This window comes from Chiloscyllium plagiosum, unplaced genomic scaffold (assembly GCF_037043375.1).
Source record: "Chiloscyllium plagiosum isolate Xiang-an unplaced genomic scaffold, Cpla_swu_hap1 HiC_scaffold_34, whole genome shotgun sequence".
Taxonomy (NCBI): Eukaryota; Metazoa; Chordata; class Chondrichthyes; order Orectolobiformes; family Hemiscylliidae; genus Chiloscyllium; species Chiloscyllium plagiosum.
Window position 1 is genome coordinate 40555909 of NW_028270172.1, and position 23546 is coordinate 40579454.

Consider the following 23546-nt stretch of genomic DNA (forward strand, 5'->3'; position numbering starts at 1 on the left):
ACATTCTGTTCTGCATCAATATTGCATCAGTTTTATGTAGGTTAAGGTATGGGATGAAACTTGTATGGGACCTCATTCCCTTGCCTGATTTTTAACCGAGTCGTCTCCTATATATGAGTGAATTTGCCACAATTCTTCTCTCTCTCTCCTTTTGACTTAAATTCAGTTGCTGAGCATTATTGATTCGTAACTGGCAGGAAGAAACTGCGCTGTCCTTCATGCCGCGCTGAAATTTGAATCCAGATCTCGTAAATAAAAGAATAGTATTCAACAGTTCCCGTTTAATGTAATTTTGTTCCCTAGACATGGGCAGTGGCGTTAAAAAGGTGGCTTCGATTGGGAGGCTAGCTGAGAGTAAGTAAATCTTTTTAAATATCATCTTACATGCAGACCAAAATTATGTGGGGAGAATTTATTTGTTAAAAATTAGTGTAGGAGAAAGGTGCTATAAAACATTTCGTGGAGTTCTCCTGTTAAAAAGTTTTAAAAATAAAGGCAGATCTAGGATATCATTGTATACATCAAACTGAAACTCTTCCTGAGATAAAGAATAAATAATACTGGGAAAACTTAACTCGTTAACCAATATCCTTTCTAATTAACATCCATTTAATTTTGAAACTGTCAATGGTATAGATGTACTGAGCCAAGTAGCCCCCCTCCATATGCCATAGACTTCTTGATTCTGTGATTTGGTTTAAACTTTAATGTTTACCAGTAACCAGGATCTTCACTAACAGAGTGATTGTAACCTTCCATTGAGATACCTTGTCAAAATTTAAGTTAATGTATGGTGTCACATCACTTTGGAATTTGCCACAAGTTATCTTGTCACCCCGGTCATAAGAAACTAGTCCTCTTGTAGGTTTAATCTTGTCTGTTTCCATTTTGACACATTAACAATTGTTTATTGCAATCAGGTGATTAGTATTCTTGTTTATAGCCTGACATAAGAGAGATTCTGTCATGATGTCTCTCCTACCTAATATGTCGATCAGACATAAGGCCATCACTGATCACTTCCTTGTTTCATTCATCATTTTTTCCCACTTCCACATCTCAATCTTAGTTGAGAGGTAAGAGTGACTGGTCTTTTAATAGCAAGGCAGCATTTGACCGTGTGTCATCAATAGGCCAGTAAAATTGAAGTCACTGACAATTAACAAAAATCTCTTCATTGGTTAGAGCCAAAGAACTCTGCTGTAGAAGTTCCTTAGTGTAGAGTCCTGGCTCAGCCACCTTCAGCTATTTCATCAGTGACCTTCCAGCTCTCCAGTGAGAAGTAAACAGTACCATTTGTGACTCCTCGGGTACTGAAGAATTCAATGTCCGTAAACAGTAACATTTTGCCTAGTACTTATCAGCCCAAGTCAATGTAACTTTTCATTTATATGCTGTGAATGACCATCAACCCTTGATATTTGGCTGGATCAGGATCAGTTTAGCTGAATAAATACTGTGGCTATAAAAAGCAAATCAAAGACTAGGAATTCTGCCAGTAACTTGTTGCCTCATCTCTAGTATCTCTTTATTCAACTATGGAATGTGGGTATCACTGACTAGACCAGCATTAATGGCCCTCCACTAATTGTCCAGAGGGCAGTTAATAGTCAACCACATTGCTGGGGTCTGGAGTCACATGTAGGCCATACCACGTAAAGATGGCAGATTTCCTTCTCTAAAGGGCATTAATGAACCAGAAGGGTTGTTCACCATCTACACGACACAGGTCAAAAGTGTTACAGAATACTTCTACTTATCTGGATATTGCAGCTCCAACAACACTTGAAGTTTGACACCAACCAGCACAAAACAGCTTGATTGGCACAGTCCACTACCTTCAATATTCCTTCTCTCCACCAGTGATGCAAAGTGGCAGCAACATGTTTTCATTCGCAAGATGCATTATGTCAACTTTTCAATCATCCTTCTCAATTCTGGAACACCCCTCCTAACAGCACTATGGATGTCCCTATGTCTTTGGACTGCTGTGGGTGAAGGTGACCCCACCTTGAGGACAAATGAAATATTACCAAATGCTGACTTTGGATGTGATGTAATATTTCATGTCATTTTTTTTAATCCACCCAGTCAGACTGCTTTCAAATTTGCAAACATTCCTGCAGCTGCTGATTTACACAACCATACTCTGTCCATCTCCTTTTCATCTTCTCTCCCAAATGTCATCTCTATATTTTCCATGAGATCCTCCACCGTCTCCTGTTTCCTCTGCCCTATTTCCACAACTCTTCCTGGTCCCCTTGTTAGCTGATGTTGCTTGTATCATCTTAAATCTGCTGTCATCACCTCTGCCCTCTGCTAGTTAGCCCTTCACCCCATTTTTCTTGCAAACTGTCACACCAATTCCAACTTACCTTTCTTTTTATCCAAAGTGATGTCCAAAGGCATGTTTCCTCCCTAAATCAGTGACCATCTTCCCCAGCTCTCCATGTATTAATTACCCCAATCAGACGTCCCCTCCTGGCACAGTACCTGAAATTCTGTTTCTCCAAGGTGAGAGAATACCTTTCTGGTTCCTCTTGACTTTTCACATTTGACCATACCATTCATCAAGTGTGTCTACTGTTATTACCTGGCTGGAATTTTTCTTGCCTGTTTATTCTTGATCTAATTGTATTGAGTATCATTTGCAATAACTTTTCTGATCGTTCAGGAACTGATATCTTTTGTGCCCCTTCTATTCCTTATCCAAATGCTGCCCTTTGGCAGTATGATCTGAAATCAAAATGTATCAACTGATAACAGCCAGTTCTATCGTCTCTCCACTAAATTCAGACTGCTAACTCAAACGTCCAATACTAATTGAGCTGAAATTTAATATAATCTAAATATTGGAAAGACTAAAATCATTGGTTTTGGTTTCTGTTGCAAGCACTATTCTCTAACCAACTCTATTTCCCTCGAACAGTGAGTGGAAACCTTCAGTTTGTAACTTTGTCAGAATTGATCTGAGCTTCTGAATGCAAATTTGCACCATTATTAAATCCAAGTATTTCCATTTCCTTAACACCTGCCCTTGTCTTTGTCTCCACCTATCTGCTGAAACCCTGATTCGTGACTTTGGTGCTTTTAGTTTTAAGTATTCCAACAGTACTGGCTGGTCTTTCATATTCTGACCTACATGAATTTGAGGTCATCCACAACACTCTCTCACCTATGCACTATTACCCGCCCCAAGTTCTATTCTGTGTGTGTGCTGTTCTGTACAGCTGCTGGTCAAGTCACATCTTATTTGAAAACTATGTTTCTGCAATGGTTTCACTGTCCCTATTTCTAGTTTCTTCCAAACCCACGACTTTAATACGTATTCATTTAATTCTGGCACTTAAGTATCATTTGTTGTTTCACCGTTGACCATATTGACTCCAAACTCTGAAATTCTTTTGTTTCCTCTAAAGCCATCTCTAAATCGACCTCTTGTTTTTATTGCCTAATGTGTTTGTTTTTGTGTGGTTGGGCACTATGGTTTGTTTGTAAAGCTTCTGTGAAGCGCCATGGGACATTAAAGGTGCTCTATAAATAGGTTGTTGTGAATTTTGCTGAAAAATGAAGTATCTGCTTTCTTCCTCTTGGTGAAAAGGTGACTTTAAAACTTGAAATAATATTTTTTTGAAATCTTAAGGTGATGTGATGTCAATGATTTATGGTGTTGAATATACTGTAATTCCTTTGGAAAATCATTCTTAACAGTTGATCAATGTTTTTTGGATGTCGTGCTCTCCAGTTATTATTGTGAATTCTTGAATTAACTATTGTGCTGTTACAATTTGAAAACTATTAGTGACTGATATTTCTCCTCTTAGCATAGGCTGGAAAAGAATGTATTAATCTATGACTGTCCATAGATGTAAGCCACAATATGCAAACAAACAGGTCAATTCAGAAACAAGAGAACTGTTAGTGAATTGATCTGATTTTTTTTTCCCAATGGTAAGCTAAGCAGTGGCATTGCAAGTCTCACTTACAACTGTTTAATGTGCAATTCCACAAAATTAAAATGGAGGCAAGAAACCAATACAAGAAAGATAAAAGTACGAAAATGATTTTAATTGAGGCTATTCTTGTGTCCTCTTGGAATGTTCCTACTTACAGAATCCAGATGGTAGGAATCTGTCCTTATAACTCGTGCTAGCATACATGATTATCATTTTTTTTTACACTTGGAATGATTTTGACTTGGTCATAACTTAAATTGGTTGAATTTTCACTTTAAAAGTACTACCGTTTTCCATGTTTATCAACTGTGATCTCTTTTATATCTTGTGTACCATTTTCTTTTCCAACCTTATCCACTGCTTGATCTTTCTGAAAAGCCAAGCTAAATCGAGCAATGTCAGCTGGTATGTATTTGAAGTGTAACAAAAATTGTCTAAAATAGTGTACAATTGCATTCAGTATCCTGTTTATTTTGCAATATTTGCATCTTGTTATTTGTTTCCCAGAAAGTGAATCTGAAGATAGTTCAGATGATGAACCTCTGATTAAGAAACTTAAAAAACCACCTACAGATGAGGAATTGAAGGAAACTGTCATGAAATTGCTGGTTGATGCAAACTTGGAAGAAGTCACAATGAAACAAATCTGCAAAAAGGTGAATGATGAAGAATTTATTATGTATGTTTTCTTTAAACTTGATTGGAATCTGACGCAATAGTTCTTTTGTATAAACAAGCTCAGTACTGAAGAGAACTTGGGCTTTTAGTCTATTTAAATGACTGACTATTTGAAATATTAACAGCAATAGTCAATTATCAAATTTTGGTCATGGTGAAATTATATTTAAAACTAGCTGCAATTTCCCGATCACTGCACATTTAAACATGGAAATGCAAATATTACTGTCAGGTGATTTGTTTCTCCCATCCCCACCCCCAATTGCCATGTTGAAATCTGTGTAGGTGAAATCTCCTAAATTTCTTGATTTTGTATGAATTGGTCTTACTGTAAAAACTCTTCGGGCAGGGGCAAGTTGCAACTTGTTGAATGAGCTGTGGCCAAGTTTTTTAACTGGTGTAAAGTTTATTTGATATTTCATCTCTTCCCCCCCCCTTTTTTTTATTTTTGTCCCATGAATATTATGATCTTGATAGTGCCTTTTACCTGGTTCTTTGCTTGATGATATTACAGTTGCTGGATCTCTTCAAGGTGACAGTGGAATGAAATAGTCAGATGGTAAAATCTACAGTATAAAGGTTATTAGGTCCATAGACTATGTTTCAAGGTTAGTTGAGATTGTAATCATTTTTCCACTAACTGTAAAGTTCAGTACACCCAGAGAGAATTAGTCAAGAATTAAAAGAAGCTAGACTTTGTTTTGCAGTACCTTTTTTTAATGGAAAAACTACAAGAAATAGAATATGAATAATGAATCAGACATATGTAAGTTTTTTTTTTAGTCACTAAGAAATCATAACACATACCTAGTTGTGCAAAGTAAGTAATAACTCCTGCAAGATTTAGTCTGGTGGTAGCTTTACAGATAACATTAAATGGCATTTAGTCGTACTGGCTTTAATTGAATAAAATTGATTTGAAAAAAATATTTTTACATTGTACTATATGTGGTATGATTGAACCTACTGTGTGTTGATACAACATAGCGTGATTTTTAAAACAAGTCTTATATCATGGAATGTTTAGCATAAATGGTTGAACTCCTTCCATTCTCACTGCTTTTAGTATATTTGATATCTAACCGATTTGTAGGCATTTCCATTGTGTTCAATTCTTGTGACTCTCCAGTTCTAAACAATCTCTATATACAAAATCATTCTCTAATATGATGCATGCAAGGGAACCTATAGAGTAAAAGATATAGATTTTCTGCATTTGATATATTGAGTGTGTCATGAATTTAGAATTCATTTCTGTTGTATTGAATATGAGTTTGGGAGGTCTTGCTAAGGCTGTACAGGACATTGGTTAGGTCACTTGTGGAATATTGTATGCAATTCTGGTCTCCCTGCTCAAAGAAGGATGTTGTGAAACTTGAAAGGATGCTGTCTGGGTTGGAGGGTTTGAGCTATAGGGAAAGACTGAATATTGCTGGAGCTGTTTTTTTTTTCCTGGAGAATTGGAGACTGAGGGGTGACCTTAGAGGTTAATACAATAATGGAAAGGTAGATAGACTAAGGTTTTTTTCACCTGGAGTTGGGGAGTCCAAACTTAGACTGCATACATTTAAGGTGAGGGGGAATGGTATAACGGGACAATTTTTTCATGTAGAAGTTTGTTTGTGTATGAAATGAGCTACCAGAGGAAGTGGTGTAGGCTTTTAAGTACTTTTAAAAGGATAGGTATATGAATAGGAAGGATCTAGAGGGATAAGGGCCAAATGATGGCAAATGGGACTAGATTTATTTAAGAGATCTCGTCGGCATGGACAAGTTAGATCGAAGGGTCTGTTTCTGCTGTACAACTCTATATGGCTCTATCTTGAACCATTTCAGAAATGCACATTTGCATTCCTAGTCAGTTTTTACACCTGCCCTTCAGCCCAACAAGTCCATGTTGACCCTACGAAGAGTAACCCACCCAGACCCATCCCCAACCTTATTTGCCTAATGCACCTAACCTACACATCTTTTGGATTAGTGTTAGAAGTGGTGAAACAGCATGTTTTCTAGATTATTTTCTAAAGTAGAAAGGTCAAAGGCAAGACTTTAAATGTTTGGCCACTGAACTATGACTCACAAGACCTTATCTTAACCTTACTTGTGATAAAGTTAGAAACTCCTTTCTTCTCTCAATTTTCACTTGAGATAGTGTACCCTGTTGTTAATAACTATGGGATGCTGTATGACCAAACTTGAATTGCTTTCTGGTAATTGTAGGTTTTACAGCTTTTTTTTTCTCTTGAATAAGAAACTGGATTAATTATAATTGAAAGTAATTTGACATGGAAGCATAGTCAGTTCTTGCTTGTGTGCTGTTTGTTTCATAGTTCATGTTTCTGAAGACAAATTCATATCCTCATGTACGCTCACTTGTTGAAGTAGGGTACTGTGGATTAAAGTGAATGGGGTAGATAATCTCTCAAATTTGCAATGAGCTCAGTTCAGTTATTCATTGATCATTTGTGTATAGACATCTTTTATACTTTTAAATATTCTGAATGGCATCTTTGACCCTTGTAGTTTTAATAGACATTTTTGTTTTCAACATTGTTATTTTTAATGTACTATTCTTTAGCATTTAGTGAATTTTCTTTTTTATTTAGGTCTTTGCCAGCTATCCAGATTATGACCTGTCTGACAAAAAAGATTTTGTCAAGAATACTGTGAAAGAGGTATGTGCTTAGTTCTCCAAATCTAGTATCTATTTATAAATCAGTGATTTAATGATGCATTGATGTGAAAATTTGCAAATTCCAGTTAATGAGTTTGAAAGGAAATAAACCTACATGACCAGAAGGATTTAGAAGGTTTGGGGAGTGATGCTGACAGGATTGATAGGCCAAAAATGACACTAACTCTATAATTGCCTGATGTCAGGCTAAAGGCGAGGAACAATTTTTAATGTAATTTGGGATAAATTTTAGTGTTATAGCATAATGTAAGAAAATACTTGGGTAAAAATGATATTTATTGCAAGTCTAATATTTGACTACACAGTGTACATGAGAAGTCCCATTTATAAATCAGATCAATATACCTCATTTTGCTTGTTGCCATAAGATGTAAGATCAGAAGTAGACCATTGAGTCCATCGAGTCTGCTCTGTAATTCAGTGAGCTTGTGTGATCGGAACATTGTCAATATCCAAATTCTTTTTTTTCCCCATTTTAATGATTTAAAAGTCTGCCTATTTCAACCTTGAACATACTTAATGACCCAGACTCGACCACCCTCTGCAGCAAAAACTTTCACAGATTCACAACCCTCAGGAAAAATTCCTTCTCATCTCTCTCAAATGTGTCACCCCTTATTCTGAGATTGCTAGACTCTCCTGCATGGGAAAAGAGCACTTCTGCAACAACCCTGTCAAATTCCCTAGAACTCTTGTATGCCTCAATTAGGTCACCTCTTTCTTGTATATTCAAATGAGTACAGACCCAGTCTAGTCAACCTCTGTTAAAGCAATCCCTCCATTACTGGTATCAGGCTAGTGAAGCTTGTCTAGACTGGGCCAAAGAACTTTAGATAATGGACCTGCAGCTATTCACCATATTCCAGCAGTGATCTGATTAGCACATTGTGTGGTTTTATCAAAAGCTATCTACTTCTGTGCTCCTTTCCCTTTGAAGGTGACCATTTCATTTGCCTTTCCTATTAAATGCTAAACCTAGATGCTAGGTTTGATTCATGGATTGTGGCTCCTAAATCCCATTTTGTAGTTTTCTGCAGTCTTTCTCTATTTAAATGATAGTACTCTATTCTGCCTGGCAAAGTGCATAACCTCACACATTGTATTACATCTGCTATAATTTTGTCTCCTCACTTAGCCTATCTATATACGTGTGCCGACTGTCAGCCACAAACCTAGCTACTGTACGTTCATTTTCCTCATCCAAGTCACCTAATGTATAGTAATGAAGTGACTGCACCAGGGATCATTGTGGTGTAATTACTATTAATTATGAAAATCCACCCCTTATCCAAACTGCCTTCTATTAGACAGCTAAAGTGATGTGAGAATGACAGCCTTTAACAGTAAGACCTCATTTGACCAAGTATGGCATCAAGGAATTCTAGTAAAAACAAAATGGGGGCAAACTCTGCTCGCACAGAGGAAGAGGGTTGTGGCTGTTTTGCTGTCCATTTTGATATTAACTTTTCCAATTCCCTGGCTTGCTACTAATCTTTACCACGTTGAAATAACTGATAATCTGATGACTATCCTTAATTGCACTGGTTAATTATCATTTACTTAGCCCCTTCCTAGAATCCTCCTTTCTCACTGAAATATGCCTTCATTGTGATTCATTAACATTTTTATGTTAACATAACGGGTGGCATGGTGGCTAAGTGGTTAGCATTACAGCCTCTCAGCACCAGGGAACCACGTTCGATTCCAGAGTCTGGCGCCTGTCTGGGTGGAGTTTGCACATTTTCCCTGTGTCTGTGTGGGTTTCCTCCACGTGCTCGGATTTTTTTTTCCTCCACAGTCCAAAGATGTGCAGGGCAAGTAGATTGGCCATGCTAAACTGCTCAGTGTGCAGAGGGAAATGGGTCTGGGTGGGTTACTTTTCGGAGGGTTGGTGTGGACTTGTTGGGCTGAAGGGCCTGTTCCCATATTATGGGGAATCTAATTTTTCTTAAATGTCTGCCAGTGTTCCTCAACCACCTTTTTCAACTACACTCTTCACTAACACTGATCCTCACATTAGCTACTGGAATAATTTTCAGAAGCATGATTTAAACTTAATAGTAATGCCCATCACAAGTAGAGAATAGCTGAGAAGAATTGCCTTCCTCCTAGTTTAAATTGCCTTAGAGGCATTCCTGCACATCATCACATTGCAGAGTGAAACAATCACTCTGATCTGTAAACTAGTGCAACAAGTAGGAGTTGCAGTCTTTGAAAAAGCTGAAAGCAAGCAAGACTCTGCAGTGATGATTATAACTTGAGTAGAGGTCTGTTCCTGCTTTAAGGCATTGAGGGAATGGTTTCCATTGTGCATTCCACAATTTTTTTTAAAAGCATATTGATAAGCATCTCATTCAGTTTTTATTTTTTCAGTTGATTTCGTGATGAAACTTCTCCTAGTTCAAAGAAACCAGAGTGTTAAGGCGGCTCCATTACCATGTTCCCATGGATTGTGAAATGGGATTGTTAAACACCAGCAGAAGTGAGAAGAGAATGTATTTCTTTGCAAGCCAGTGAGATTTATATAGGTTGTCTCATCCTAATGTAAATTGAACATCTTTCAACCAATTGCTATAGATCTGACTTTTAAGACTTGAGTTTTATGTTACTTTACTAGCTTTTTTAAATGTTTGAAAGTGTACATTTGAATCTAGAGCTGTGAATAAAATTACTTAGAACATTCATTACTTAGGTGTTAGGCATGTCTCATTTTTCACCAGCTAGAGTCCAACTAATTGAATTGAAAAATATTTTAGCCTGTTCTGTAGCTTTAAGTTGCCACATTTTTTTGCATGTGCTCTGTTCAATTTAATTTTTAATCTTTGTTTTTGTATTTAAAATGTCTTCAGTGTAAGGCCATGGTTTTAATCTTGTCAGGGGAAATTTTATTGCAGATGCAGTATGTATACTTCTGTAAGCTAAGTTCTTATTGTAGAACTTATTGAAGATTCTGTTGAACAATTTCTATCCTAATTTCCCTAGAGTAAATAAAACTTTGTACACATGAAAAGGTAGTTCATGTTTTAATTTTACTTGAGCACCTTTTTGATTAACAACTTGAATGATCAAAGTTATTAATGCTTTACAGAAAGTAATCTTTCTAATGGAAAAAGTAGAACTTTCATCTTGCTGCAAGGCCATTTAAAATGATGAGAAACAAATACTCAAAACATAAATTAAGTTGTATTAATGATTAAATGTTATCACAGTACAAGAATACTCCTCCTCCTGATGGTATTTTTGTTCAGCCTACTCTGGTTAGTCAATTGTGCTTAAAACCCAATCATTGAATTAAACAATCTCAACAAATAAAATTTTAGTATTGAAACTGAGACCAGATGTTGTACCTTTCATCTACCAAAAGGACATATTCTGCTACATAATGATATGCAATGACATTCAGACCTAGATGCAGAAATAACAGTACAACATCGAATGTAACTATTACTTAATTGGTATTCCCAGGAGATTGGTATCTTGAGTATTACTAATCCCAGATTTAAAGTGGTCCTGAAAAACTCAATGCCAGATAGTAAACATTTTTTTGGTACTGATGCAACTGGCTTGAATTTTGCAACAAGTTAAATAGCAAGTAGGCTGAGGCAGTTACATTGGTGAATTAGTATTGTTTCAGTCTAGTGTAATTGACGGACAGCTGTTAAAATACCTGAGTTTTTTTTTAGTGATGGAGTTTTTAAAATGATGTTTGTCACTATATTGAGACTAATTTAGTCCACTTGCTTTGTGAATAAAACTACCCTATTGATCTTGCATAACTCATGTTCAACAGCATTTGACTCTACACTATTACTCATTTGGTTGCACAGACAGGTGATCTGAACATTAACTAAATATTTACATCAAATTATATACAGGATTTAAGTTACAGGTCTAGAAAATCCTGTACTTTACCATATATAAAATCAAAGATACAGGAGCTTTAACCTTGTTCAAGTAGGATTATTATCCTTGCATTTGTCATTCTATACACTTTACAAAAATAATTAGCCCAGATTAACTGAGTAGAAAAGGCAGTGTCAGACTTACTGCACAATCACCAGGTTTTATTAATGAAAGAAAGAAACTAGTCATTTATCATTCCAAACTGTTCTGTCTCAATTTGAGTTTTTCAAATAGGGAGGGAAACGAGATATTTTACCTAATTTTGACATGGTCCAGAGTCTGTGATGCATTACACTGCTGCTCAGCATTTCCAAAGCAAGAGGATTTACCCCATCTGGGTAAGTTGGTGCTTTAAGAATTAAAAGCCTTACTGGAAAAACCAAGTTTAAAAATCACAATACCAGGTTATAGTCCAACAGGTTTATTTGGAAGCACTAGCTTTTGGAGTGTTGCTCCTTTATCAGGTGGGTGTCCTGATGAAGTAGCACGCCCAAATAAACCTGTTGGACTATAACCTGGTAGTGATTTTTTTTTAAAAACTCTGCACACTCCAGTCCAACACGGGCTAAGTCATGGGAGAAACCAGCTTTAGTTTACATTTTATCTTAAAATAGTATTCTGCATTTTTGTCAGGTCACAAATCTTTAACTGCTGGAATTCAGACAATACAAACATTGAATGCTTCCTTAACTCACTCTCCCTGGTCAGCTTCTGTGGCAGCTATTTTAACATGTTAGAATCAAAAATGCTAATTGTACAAAACAAACTGCATAGTTCAAACCCTGTGAAGTAGCTAGTGACGCTCAAGTGTGACCTCTTGTTAATATTGTGAGCTTTGCTCAGTAACTTTATTAAATAAATTTAGTGTGAAGGCAGCTTTGCCCACACCATTTATAAATGGAACTGGAGTATTGCAATGGTATAGTTTTCCATGTCTTCATGTGAAGCTTTGCCACTTATTTGCTGACAGTTTGAAAGTGATATTCATTTTGCACTTTCAAACACCAGTTTTGCCAAGAATTTCAGTGATCTTTAAAACTTGACCTGTATAATAATCAGCAATAATTTGTTTAGAAATGTAGACTCTCTATGTACATTTTCTTCTTGTACCTTAAGTTATAAATTACAAAGTCATCTTTTACAATGTAGCAATTTTACTCGCTTCTCTGACTCCACTCAGGTAGGCCCCAGTAACAGTTTGCGGAAAGTGTCGATTAGTTGCCTGTGTAAAAAGAAATATTTTTAAACAGTGAAATAAACTAAAATGTTGAGTATTACTTGTTAAATAACTTGGTTTTGCTATTATATGCAGCTGGTCAAACCAAAAGCCTCATTATTTTAAAAGCTAAAAGCAATGTTCCAAATTGGAACTGCAAACCAGACCCATCCAAGGAAGATGTAATAGTTAGGTTTCCTTCATTCATTCCTTTTGTTTCAAATCAAAGTTTTGTACAAGTGTCAAGTGCTGACAGCAATGCCTTATGCTAAACAAATTTCTAGTATTTTGAAAGGTAAGTTTTTAGGAAGCTATTTTTGGTCATGATTCATAGGTCTTGATTTTCATGGTTTTGCTGTTAAGACCATGCTTGTCATTGTACAAATTGAAGCATACAAGAATTTATTTAACAGCATTTAAACTATGTCTTTCAAGTAAGTCAATTTACTGTTAGATATGAAAACAAATGAAAAATCAAATATGCCAGTCTGATTACAATGGTGAGTGTGACCAATACAGTCCCAGTTGAGAAATTGCTGTGATCTGTATAATGTTTGGCACATCTATGCTCAATGGGAAATTCAGAACTGACCTACACTCTCCTAAGCTCAGTGACTACACTTCCAACTCCGTGCCATGCAAACTTCTACACTAAAAAAAAATTCACTCTGTGCCTTGTGTGTAGTGTTAGAATGGTATTTAAAATGCATGTAGTCCTGAATGGTGAGTGATTCAATAACTAACTTGAGGATCCCACAAAATAACCTAATATGCACCCTGTCAAGGACAACTAGAGACAGGCAATAAATACTGGCCAGCTCTCAAATGAATTAAATTTTTAAAAAATCCAAATTTGGATAAAATAATCTGAGATCCAGAGGTAGTGATAAGGATGTTCACCGACATCAAGACAGCATTTAATCAAGTGTTCAACAATTTGAGTGATAACTGGCAGAAAGGAAGTTGGCTGTAGTCATGGACCCCAATCACCTCAGCTCTTTACTGCACAAATTCTCCTGTATTAGCTCAAAGATTATTGAAGCAGTTGAAAATGGTTAAGGTCAAATGGAAATTTTCATGAATAATTACAGTATTGAGTATCATTCATGACAACTTGAGCTGACAAATCAACTATCACTTCGATCAACACAAAAGCTGACTACTTCCCTGTTACATTCACCTAGCTCGACCAGCCCCAAGACCATAAGAGCAGTATTAAAATTAATTGTGAATGCAGAGACAGTTTAAAACAGCATGCCAATCAAAACTAATTGCTCATAAAAGAAAATTTCTTAAACACCACTGAATACAAACATTAGAAAATAACCATGACAACACTGGAATAAATTGTAAAATTAAATCATATTAGCCAAGAGCAAACCCTTTGATTTTGTATCATAGTTAATTCAGAAAATTTCCAACCATTTTGCAAGCAAAGCTGGTTGTCTTGTACAAATTTTAGTGAAAATAGTGCAGAATCATACCATTACTGCAGGGAGTCAAAACAATGAGTCAGATTTGTGTGGACAAACTAATTTACATTCAATACTTAGGTCAACTTAATTGTAAGAGGTACAAGGCATAAATTAATTTATGCATTTATTACCAGCCAAGGAGCAATTTGCACATCATAAATGCCATAAGTCCATAGACCACAATTTTTTAAATTTAGCATTTAGCTAACCTTAAGTTTAAAAACTGAGTACTTCACAGTCATGTGTAAGTAGTCATACAGAGGATTTGGAAGTTGCTACGTAAATGCATTGTGTTCCTTAAAATTAGTAATCCCTTCACTACTACTTCAGAAAAGAAAATTATTTTTAGAAGTGTACAAATAATTGGCAGTTGAATTTTGAATGACAAGCTTACCTCCCCAGCAAAAAACACTTTTCCTTGTATATCTTCCGCGATTATATCATAGGCCTCACCACTTCCCCCTGCCTTTATAAAGCTGTAAGCCATCTGTGCCCATGGGTCCTTGCTCCAGTGTGTAACAAAATATCTGATTGGATCTGGGACTTCCTGTAATGATATTTAATGTCTAGGGTTTTAATATGTTGAGAGACTCAAATGCTCAAAACAAAGTACTGAAGTACCTTTTTATGTAGTTCCTGCATTAATAAATTAAGAATTTACTTGTCATTAAAAGAATTGAATGCAAGTTAATGAAGCTTTTTGTTAATTAGTAAATGAAGACCAGTAACACAACACGTAACATAGCAGTCCAAGGTTTGGCTGTAGACATTTAACTGCATTAATGAGTTTTTACACCAGATAGCTGAATGAAATATGAGCAAGTTGACAAATATTACTTTCAGAATAGTTATCAGATTGGTAAACATAACTCATTCCAATAGTCTGAATTAGACTTCAGAACACAGGTTTGGTAATATAGTCCTGATGTGATCAACTGACTCTCAGAACTAATTTATTTCATCAAAATGCATCATTTGTCATCAGCGAGTTTTTTTTTGTAATTTGAGCCCAAAATCAAATTATACAAAAGAAAAAACAGGTTTAAATTACACTTAAAATTCAAACGTGTCTTTACATGAATGTGTTAGACGATGGAACCACTCCTATGAATCACCTAAGATCATTTTATCATGTTAAAAGGAGCTACTTAATGTGCAAGTTATTCTCAAGTCACTTACTTTGATGAATTTTTAAAAATCAACCTGTCCAGTTGTCACAAAGTTAAAAATCACACAATATCAGGTTATAGTCCAACAGGTTTTATTGGAAGCAGTTGCTTTTGGAGCGCTGTTCCTTCATCAGATTTTTAACTTTGTGCACCCCAGTCTAACACCGGCATCTCCAAATCATGTCCAGTTGTGTTGTGACACACCTTTTGAGCAGGTCAGACTTGAATACAGGCCTTCTAGCTCAGAGGAAGGAACACTACCATTGCAACACAAGAGCCCATTATCTTATTTTAAAGAGCTAAAAGAGCAGGTTAGTATCGAGGAATCTGGCAATGGATAATTCACCTAACTCTTCAATGCCTGTCCAACGTCCATAAAGACAAAAATCAAGTGTGAAGGGAATATTTGTCTGGATGAGTGCAAGATGCTCAACACGACTAGAGAAGGTGCAAACTTGACCCACTCTTGGGAAATAAGGCAGGGCAGGTGACTCCGGTGTCAGTGGGGAAGTATTTTGGGGCCAGTGACCATAATTCGATTAGTTTTAAAATAGTGATGGAAAAGGATAGACCAGATCTAAAAGTTGAAGTTCTAAATTGGAGGAAGGACTATTTTGACGATATTAGACAAGAATTTTCAAAAACTGATGTTCGCAGGTAAAGGGACTGCTGGAAAATGGGAAGCCTTCAGAAATGAGAACCAAGTGTCCAGAAACAGTATATTCCTGTTAGAGTTAAAGAAAAGACTGGTAGGTGTGGGGAATGCTGGATGACTAGAAAAATTGAGGGTTTGATTATGAAAAAGAAGGAAGCATATGTCATGTATAGACAGGAGAGATTGAGTGAATCCTTAGAAGAGTATAAAGGCAGTAGGAGTATACTTGAGGGAAATCAGGAGGGCAAAAAGGGGACTTGAGATAGCAAATAGGTTAATGAAAAGGGATTTTACAAATACATCAAGGACAAAAAGGTAACTAGGAACAGGGCACCTCAAAGATCAGCAAGGCAACCTTTCTGTGGAGCTGCAGGAGATGGGGGAAGATACTAAAAGAGTATTTTGCATCAGTGTTTACTGTGGAGAAGGACTTGGAAGATACAGAATGTGGGGAAATAAATAGCAGCATCTTGAAAAATGTCCATATTACAGAGGAGGAAGTGCTGGATGTCTTGAAACGCATTAAAGTAGATAAATTCCTAGGACCTGATCAGGTGTACCCGAGAACTCTGTGGGAAGCGATTGCTGAGATATTTGTATCATCGATAGTCACAGGTGAGGTGCCAGAAGACTGGAGGTTGGCTAATGTGGTGTCACTATTTAAGAAAGGTAGAAAGGACAAGCCAGGGAACTATAGACCGGTGAGCCTGATGTCAGTCGTGGGCAAATTGCTAGAGGGAATCCTGAGGGACAGGATGTACGTGTACTTGGAAAGGCAAGGACTGATTAGGGATAGTCAACATGGCTTTGTGCGTGAGAAATCATGTCTCAAACTTGATTGAGTTTTTTGAAGAAGTAACAAAGAGGATTGATGACAGCAGAGCAGTAGATGTGATCTATATGGACTTCAGTAAGGTGTTCGACAAGGTTCTCCAGGGGAGACTGGTTAGCAAGGTTAGATTTCATGGAATACAGGGAGAACTAGCCATTTGGATACAGAACTGGCTCAAAGGTAGAAGACAGAGGGTGGTGGTGGAGGGTTGTTTTTCAGACTAGAGGCCTGTGACCAGTCCACAAGGATCGGTGCTGGGTTCACTAAGAGGTATTGTTAGTAAATTTGCAGATGGACAGCAAAGAAGGTTACCTCAGGTTACAATGGGATCTTGATCAGATGGGCCAATGGAGTTTAATTTAGATAAATGAGAGGTGCTGCATTTTGGGAAAGCAAATCTTAGCAGGACATTGACACTTAATGGTAAGGTCTGAGAGAGTGTTGCTGAACAAAGATCTTGGGAGTGCAGGTTCATAGTCCCATGAAAGTAGATTTGCAGGTAGATTGGATAGTGAAGGCAACATTTGGTATTTTTTAGATTAGATTTCCTACAGTGTGGAAAAAGGCCCTTCAGTCCAACTAGTCCACACCAACCCTCTGAAGAATAACCTATTTCCCTCTGACTAAAGCACCTTACACTTTGGGCGATTTAACATGGCCAATTCACCTGACCTGCACATCTTTGGACTGTGGGAGGATACTGGAGCACCTGGAGGAAACCCACACAGACACTAGGAGACTACACACAGACAGTCGCCCAAGGCTGGAATTGAACTTGGGACCCTGGTGCTGTGAGGCAGCAGTGCTAACCACCGAGCCACTGTGGGTCAAAATCCTGAAACTCCCTCCCTTAGAGCATTGTGGAAGTACCTATACAAAATAGACTGCAACTGTTAAAGGCAGCAATTCATGACCACCTTTTGCAAGGTCAGTAGGAATGGGCAATAAAAAATGCTTAGCCAGCTAGTACGATCTTCCTCTGAATGAATGAGTACAATAAAAAATCACGATTACGTGAGCACACTGGTTTGATTTTGGTGTCTTTGGCTACAGAACAAGATACCTGCCTTGCGGCGGGGGGGGGGTTGCAACTACAGTTTACAATAGGGGTCCTTGATTTTCACATGCTCATGCTTATGAACATGATTCCATAGAAGTATACATTAATAATCAGATTAAAAATTCAACTTGTGAACATTTTCTTATACGTAAGAATTGCTATTTTATATTGTCCAGCATTGTGTTCCACTTGTGTACAAATTAATTTGTGAAGTCAGTCAAGAATGGAACCCGTTCCCAACCCGAGGAAAGCCTGTACATTGATTCATGAGGTAAGATGGTGTTATGTAAATCTCAGTTCAACATAAATTCTGAGGGCTGTTTGAGAAATTAAACGCAAAACTGAAGGCTTACTGGAAGATTGATGCATGTTTTAAAAGCAAGTAACTTAACACTCACTGCAACAATAGTTTTTACAGCTGCATGTTGAGCAATGGTTAAAGTGTGACTGACTCCAAGGGGTTGTGTATAGATGGAGCTTTGATTAGTACAAGTAGCTGATTGGTCTGTAGAAAAGTGACCAGTTATCGTTCACTAAGGCCTTCTCTTGCCAATGTTATTAGTTCTCAGTTAGCTGAATAGCTTGGAGCTGTGAACAAGGAACGGAGAAATCATCAGATCTCCTCCAGCTCAGAAGCTCTCTCCATTCTCTGCAGTAAATAACACTTTTTAAGGCTGAAGAAAATCAGTTTACCTTTCCTTCAGTTGATGTAAGCTGTAACTTTTAATTGATAAGTCTGTAAGTGAATTAGCCACCCGTGCATCTTGCAAACCAGAAAGAGGATTTGGAGAAAGAAGATGGTGAAGCAGAATTTTGACCAGCACAATCATTAGAATCATCTCAGCAACTGTGGTGAATGGGAACTAGTTTTTCTCTCCGTCTATAATACCCTTTTTCCTTGATGCGTGTGTATGCATACGTAGAAATTTATAAGGGGATTAAAGTTTTCATTAGTCGAATTGTACATCAAGAGTTCATAATTGTTTACCTGTAGGTAGAATCTAGTTGCATGTCATAAATAATACTTTAAGTACAGGTCTGTCAACCTGGGTCTAAAAGGCTGGTATTTTCAGGGATGTATACTACTTCAAGTCTTTAGTTTTTGTGACAACTCCAGGAATGCTCGATTTACAGCATGCCACCCCAGTGAGATGTCGTACTGTAACTATGGATCATATCCTCAGAATAGAATAAGGGTTGACCAATCAGGACTGAATTAAGGAGAAGTTGCTTTACTCAATGTTTGGAATTCTCTGACTTAATAAGCTGATTTATGACTAAAGATAGAATAGAAAATGGAGAGGATACAAAAGATCAGTCTGATTTTGCTGAATGGTACCATTGCTTTACGATCTACTCCAACTCCTATTTTCTTTGTTCTCACCTATAAAAACTTCTAGATGTAAAGCAACTTAATACAACATACAGTGAAATTAACAATCATACAAATCTTCAAAATATTTAATTATGGTAGCCTTGCCCTACTTTTCACCCAAACAGAAGCATGATATTTAGGTTTAATTGCTGTCTGTGCCATTTTTGCTTTTGGAACATGTTACTATTTGCAATACTGGGATTACCCAGACAGTTGTATGAATGCATCCAGGCATCAGTAACTAATCTCAAAACTTGAGATTATTACTTGATATGTTGCAAGGAAAAAAAAGCATTTTGAAAAAAATTTATTTAATAATAGTATTTTAATTCTCTATTATATTACCTCTTCTTTAAACAGTTCTCTGAGGACGCTCATACATAATTCAGCCACTTGCTGCTCTTGCATATCCCGAACGACGGCCACTGCATCTCCACTGATCACAGACATCAGAACACAATGCTCACCCTGCAAGTTTCAAATCATGTAGAAATGGTATGAATATAGGACATGTAAAAATAACCCATGACCTGTTGGCAAAGGACAAAACAAAATCAAATTTTCCGTGAGGACGATATACTAAGGTTTTAGGTAATGATATCAATGGATATGTTTTGATTATTTTTAAAGGCCTAATTCATGTACTTGAGAACCCTTACCTCTCAAGCTCAGCAAATATGACAATATGCATAGAAATAATTTCAGGCCCAGAAAAGCCCATACATAATAACTAGCTCAAATTTGTCACTTAAACTTTGCTTATGATGTTTTCAATATTGAGATGCAAGTCAAGCTGGTTTTGCTCATTTTGTAGAAATATGATCTCTTCCTTAAACACCAACAATTTTTATACTGCCGAAATTATCCACATCTTGATTGAATATCAGATCACAAAGTTCCTTCTAAAATAAGCACCTGTTCCAACTGTACACCAGCCCATCAAGTGCTGCTCATTTGATTAATGCTGCATTTATGGCACATAGAGTATTCTAATAATCCTGATCAATCCAGCCAACCAGGCTGCATGGCAACAACATAAATGATTGGCACCTCACCCAATGACAGAACAGAAAGATAGCAAGCAATGCCTGGGAGAAGATGGTTATTTATTTGATGTTATTTTAGCAGAGATGCAAGGATTTTCAAACTCAGCTGTGTTCCAGAGAGGTGGCAAGTGGGAAGGCAGAGGGATGCAAAAATTCAGGAGTGACAGCAAGTCAAAGGCAGGAATTAGTAAACAGGATGATTTAGTAAATTATTGCTGAGAGGAGAAATACACAGCCAACATTTTTCATATTGCATTCATCAGAATAAAGACAAGAATGCCAAATTTCAAATCATTTCAAATTCATACAAAAAGGAGAAAAGGATGCTAAGTGATGTCAAGTCCACAGTGATTTGTCAAGGCATTACCATGGAGAAAGCCACAGGGAAACACTGGCTCTCCACTCTATTGCCTTGCTTTTTCTGCAGCAACACCTGACCAGTGTTGATCTGCCAACCAACGAACCAACATCGGTTTCTCCTGGGATAAATTCTTGCAAAGATTTAAAGTGTAATCTTCCGTTTGCCATAATGGATTCATGACTAAAACCTCTGACAACATCATTTTTTCAGTAATAATAAAGAAATGTGAAAATTACAAATGAGGAATGTTACCCAACTGTATTTTCATTTACCAATTTTCATTCAGCACTGTTTCTGAAGAACAGATTAGGAGTGCAAAGCAAAGGCTTGCTGTACTTCACTGGCTGTGCATCTTGAGGTGGTGAACATTGCTGTATAAATGTTCCTTTATATAGATTGAACTTCTGCAACTGCTAACATCTGTGATGAAATAGATCTCCAAAATTCCTAGATTGTAACTTTAGATGCAGAGCTCCAAGCATGCTACAATTGACTGGTTCAGAATTTAGCAACATTTGGTTCTGCCCAGCAATAGGCAAGGGATTTTTTCCAAGGTTTTCAGGATAGTTTGGGGGACAATGAAGTGCAGCTCAAAGGTTATAGCATGTTGGAAAAAGACAAAGACAGAAACAGAAGCAGATTCCATATCAGAAGTGCTGTAGTTAGCTGTCCAGCTAGGAAGGCAGGTAAATGTTAGAGTTCTTTCAGCCCATTGAATCTGCACTGACAAAAACTGCTCTAAATCTGCACTGGGCCCACAACCTTGAATATCAAATACCCTCCAAGGCAATGTATTCCAGATTCTCTTAACCGTTTGGGTAAAAAAGCATTCTCAAATTCCTTCTAAACCTCTTGCCTGTCACTTAAAAACTTTGGCCCCTCATTATTAAGGGGAACAAGTTGATTTATTCCACTCTGTCCATGGCCCACAATCTTAAAACACCTCAGTTAGGCCTCAGGACTTCTTAAAACAATCAGAGCTCATCTAGCCTCTCTTCATAGCAAAACTGCTCCATCCAAAGCAACATTCTGTGAATCTCTTCTGCACTCCTGCCAGTGCAAATACATCATTCCTATAGTGTGGTAACCAGAATTGCACACAGTACTCCAGCTGTGGCTGAACCAAACTTGCACAGCTCCAACATAACCTCCGTGCTCTTGTAATCTTCCACAACTAGAAAAGATGTGTCCCATGTGTCACTTTAACTACATTACTAACTTGTTGCCTTCAAAAGGTCTGTGGGAAACCACCCCAGATCTCTATTCCTCTGATTGTCCTAGCATCTTACCATTCATTGATTACTCCTTCATCTTGTTGCACTTTGGAAAAAGGATCACTTCAAACTTTTCAGGATGAAACTTTATCAGCCATTGATCTGTCAAATGACCAATCCATTTAAAACCTCCTGTAATCTAAGACATTCTTCTTCACTGCCAACCACCCGGTCCTTTTTTTTTGCAAAATTACTTATCATTTCCCCCACATTCTCATCTATTTCATTTATACATATCATAAACAATAAAGGGGCCAACACTGATCTCTGACGGTAAGCCAGTGAACACCACTGTGCAGTCACAAAAACAACCTTTACAACCACCGTCTGTCTCCTACCACAGCCGATTTTGATTCAACTTGGCATGTCACTCAGGATCCGGAGTGATTTTTACCTTCCTTATCAGGCTTCCATATGGGACCTTGTAAAAGACTTTGCTGAAATCCATATTAACTACATCTACGATACTACCCTCACTTCAATATTCCTGGTCACCGCTTGAAAAATTCAAATTTCTTGGGCATGACCTCTCCCTGAAAAAGCTATGCTGACTATCACTAATCAAACCTTGCCTTGTCAAGTGAAGAATAATTCTCTCTTTCAGCATGTTTTCCAATAGTTTCTTGATTTGAGACTCACTGATCTGTAAATCTCTGGTTTCTCTCTTTTTAACAGTCAAGCAACACTTTGCTTGAAAAGTGGAACCACTTTAGCTGACCTCCAGTGATCTAGCATCTCCCTTGTGGCCAAAGAAGAAATAAAAAAGCTTTACCCAGAAAGCCTCATGTAATGATCCTTCTAAGATATCATCCCTCTTCACTACAGTAACTGACTCCTTAATTAATAATGCAAGACCACTTCCTTTAACATTCTTCCTTCCTGAAGATTCTATACCTCAATGTAAAGCTGTCATTTCTGCCCCTTCTTCATCCATGCCTTTGAGGTCCGACCAAGCAGCCTAAATTCTTGATGGAATAACTCATCCCTTGTTCTACCCATATTGTTGGTATCAATGTGTATTGCGATCTTTGCCTTATTATCCTCCCCCTCCAGGTACCCTATAGCACTGTGACATTCCTGATCCTGGTACCAGGTAGGCAACAGACCATCTTGGAGTCACATTTGTGGCTGCAGGAACACTAGTCTATTCTCCTAACTAATGAATCCCTTATTGCTATCACTCCTGCTTTCCTCCACTCCTGTGCATTCAGGCTACTTGTAGTGCCAGAAGCTTTGCTCTGTTTGCACTCTCTTGGGGAACCAGTGCCAACAGCTTCCAAAACAGAAAACAATTTGAGTGGGATCCCAGTGGACTTCTGCCCCATCTATCTGATTCGCATTGACTGCTTTGTGGTCACTCTTTCATCCAGTTTCTTGAGCTACTGTGTGACCACCTCTCTAAATGGATTTTCAGCCTCACTGATGCACCACAGTATCTCTAACCACTACTTAAGCTCCAAAACACAAACCTCAAGTTTCTATAGTAGGAAATATTTTCTGCACACATGGTCAACTAGGGTACCATGATTTTCCATAAATGACAGATCAAACATTCCACTTGTGTAAATTACACAGATTGTGTGTCTGGCAACTCAGTGTAGAGCCAAGAGCAGTTGGATGGCTCTGTGCTGGTAGCTCTCTAGTAATTCCGAAAGTTCTTGAGTTCGAAGTGTTGAAGTCAGGATTTCCAAGTGCAAAGTCACTGGCTCAGTGTTACAGGAAGTAGTGAGCCACTCAAAAGAAGCCTTCAAGCATTGGTGCTTCAGTGCATCTGGGTGAACAGGGCTTGAAAGACAGACAAGTGGTATTAGCTGAATGCAACTGAACAAGATTGGAGTTCATTGAAAAACC

General features: G+C 37.5%; 2 protein-coding genes across 12 annotated transcripts in view; one reads left to right on the plus strand and one right to left on the minus strand.

Moving 5' to 3' along the window:
• The window catches only part of LOC122564371 (protein DEK), a 104703-nt gene extending 94042 nt beyond the window's left edge, over positions 1-10661 (plus strand). For 3 of the 6 annotated variants that reach the window (XM_087978613.1, XM_043719149.2, XM_043719150.2), the window contains exons 9-13: positions 304-354; positions 4335-4361; positions 4464-4612; positions 7241-7309; positions 9703-10661. In XM_087978613.1, the coding sequence (XP_087834739.1) occupies positions 304-354; positions 4335-4361; positions 4464-4612; positions 7241-7309; positions 9703-9714 (308 nt within the window). In that variant the 3' untranslated portion in view covers positions 9715-10661. Of the gene's footprint in view, positions 1-303; positions 355-4334; positions 4362-4463; positions 4613-7240; positions 7337-9702 lie in introns of those variants that run through there. The other 3 variants (XM_043719151.2, XM_087978615.1, XM_087978614.1) reach the window with 3 other exon arrangements.
• A 682-nt stretch (positions 10662-11343) lies between these two features.
• kdm1b (lysine demethylase 1B) overlaps positions 11344-23546 on the minus strand; it is a 108180-nt gene continuing 95977 nt past the window's right edge. For all 6 annotated transcript variants that reach the window (XM_043719148.2, XM_043719147.2, XM_043719142.2 and 3 more), the window contains 3 exons: positions 19360-19482; positions 14318-14470; positions 11344-12454 (listed from right to left, as the gene is read on the minus strand). In XM_043719148.2, coding sequence (XP_043575083.2) covers positions 12371-12454; positions 14318-14470; positions 19360-19482 — 360 coding nt within the window. In that variant the 3' untranslated portion in view covers positions 11344-12370. The remainder of the gene's footprint in view (positions 12455-14317; positions 14471-19359; positions 19483-23546) is intronic.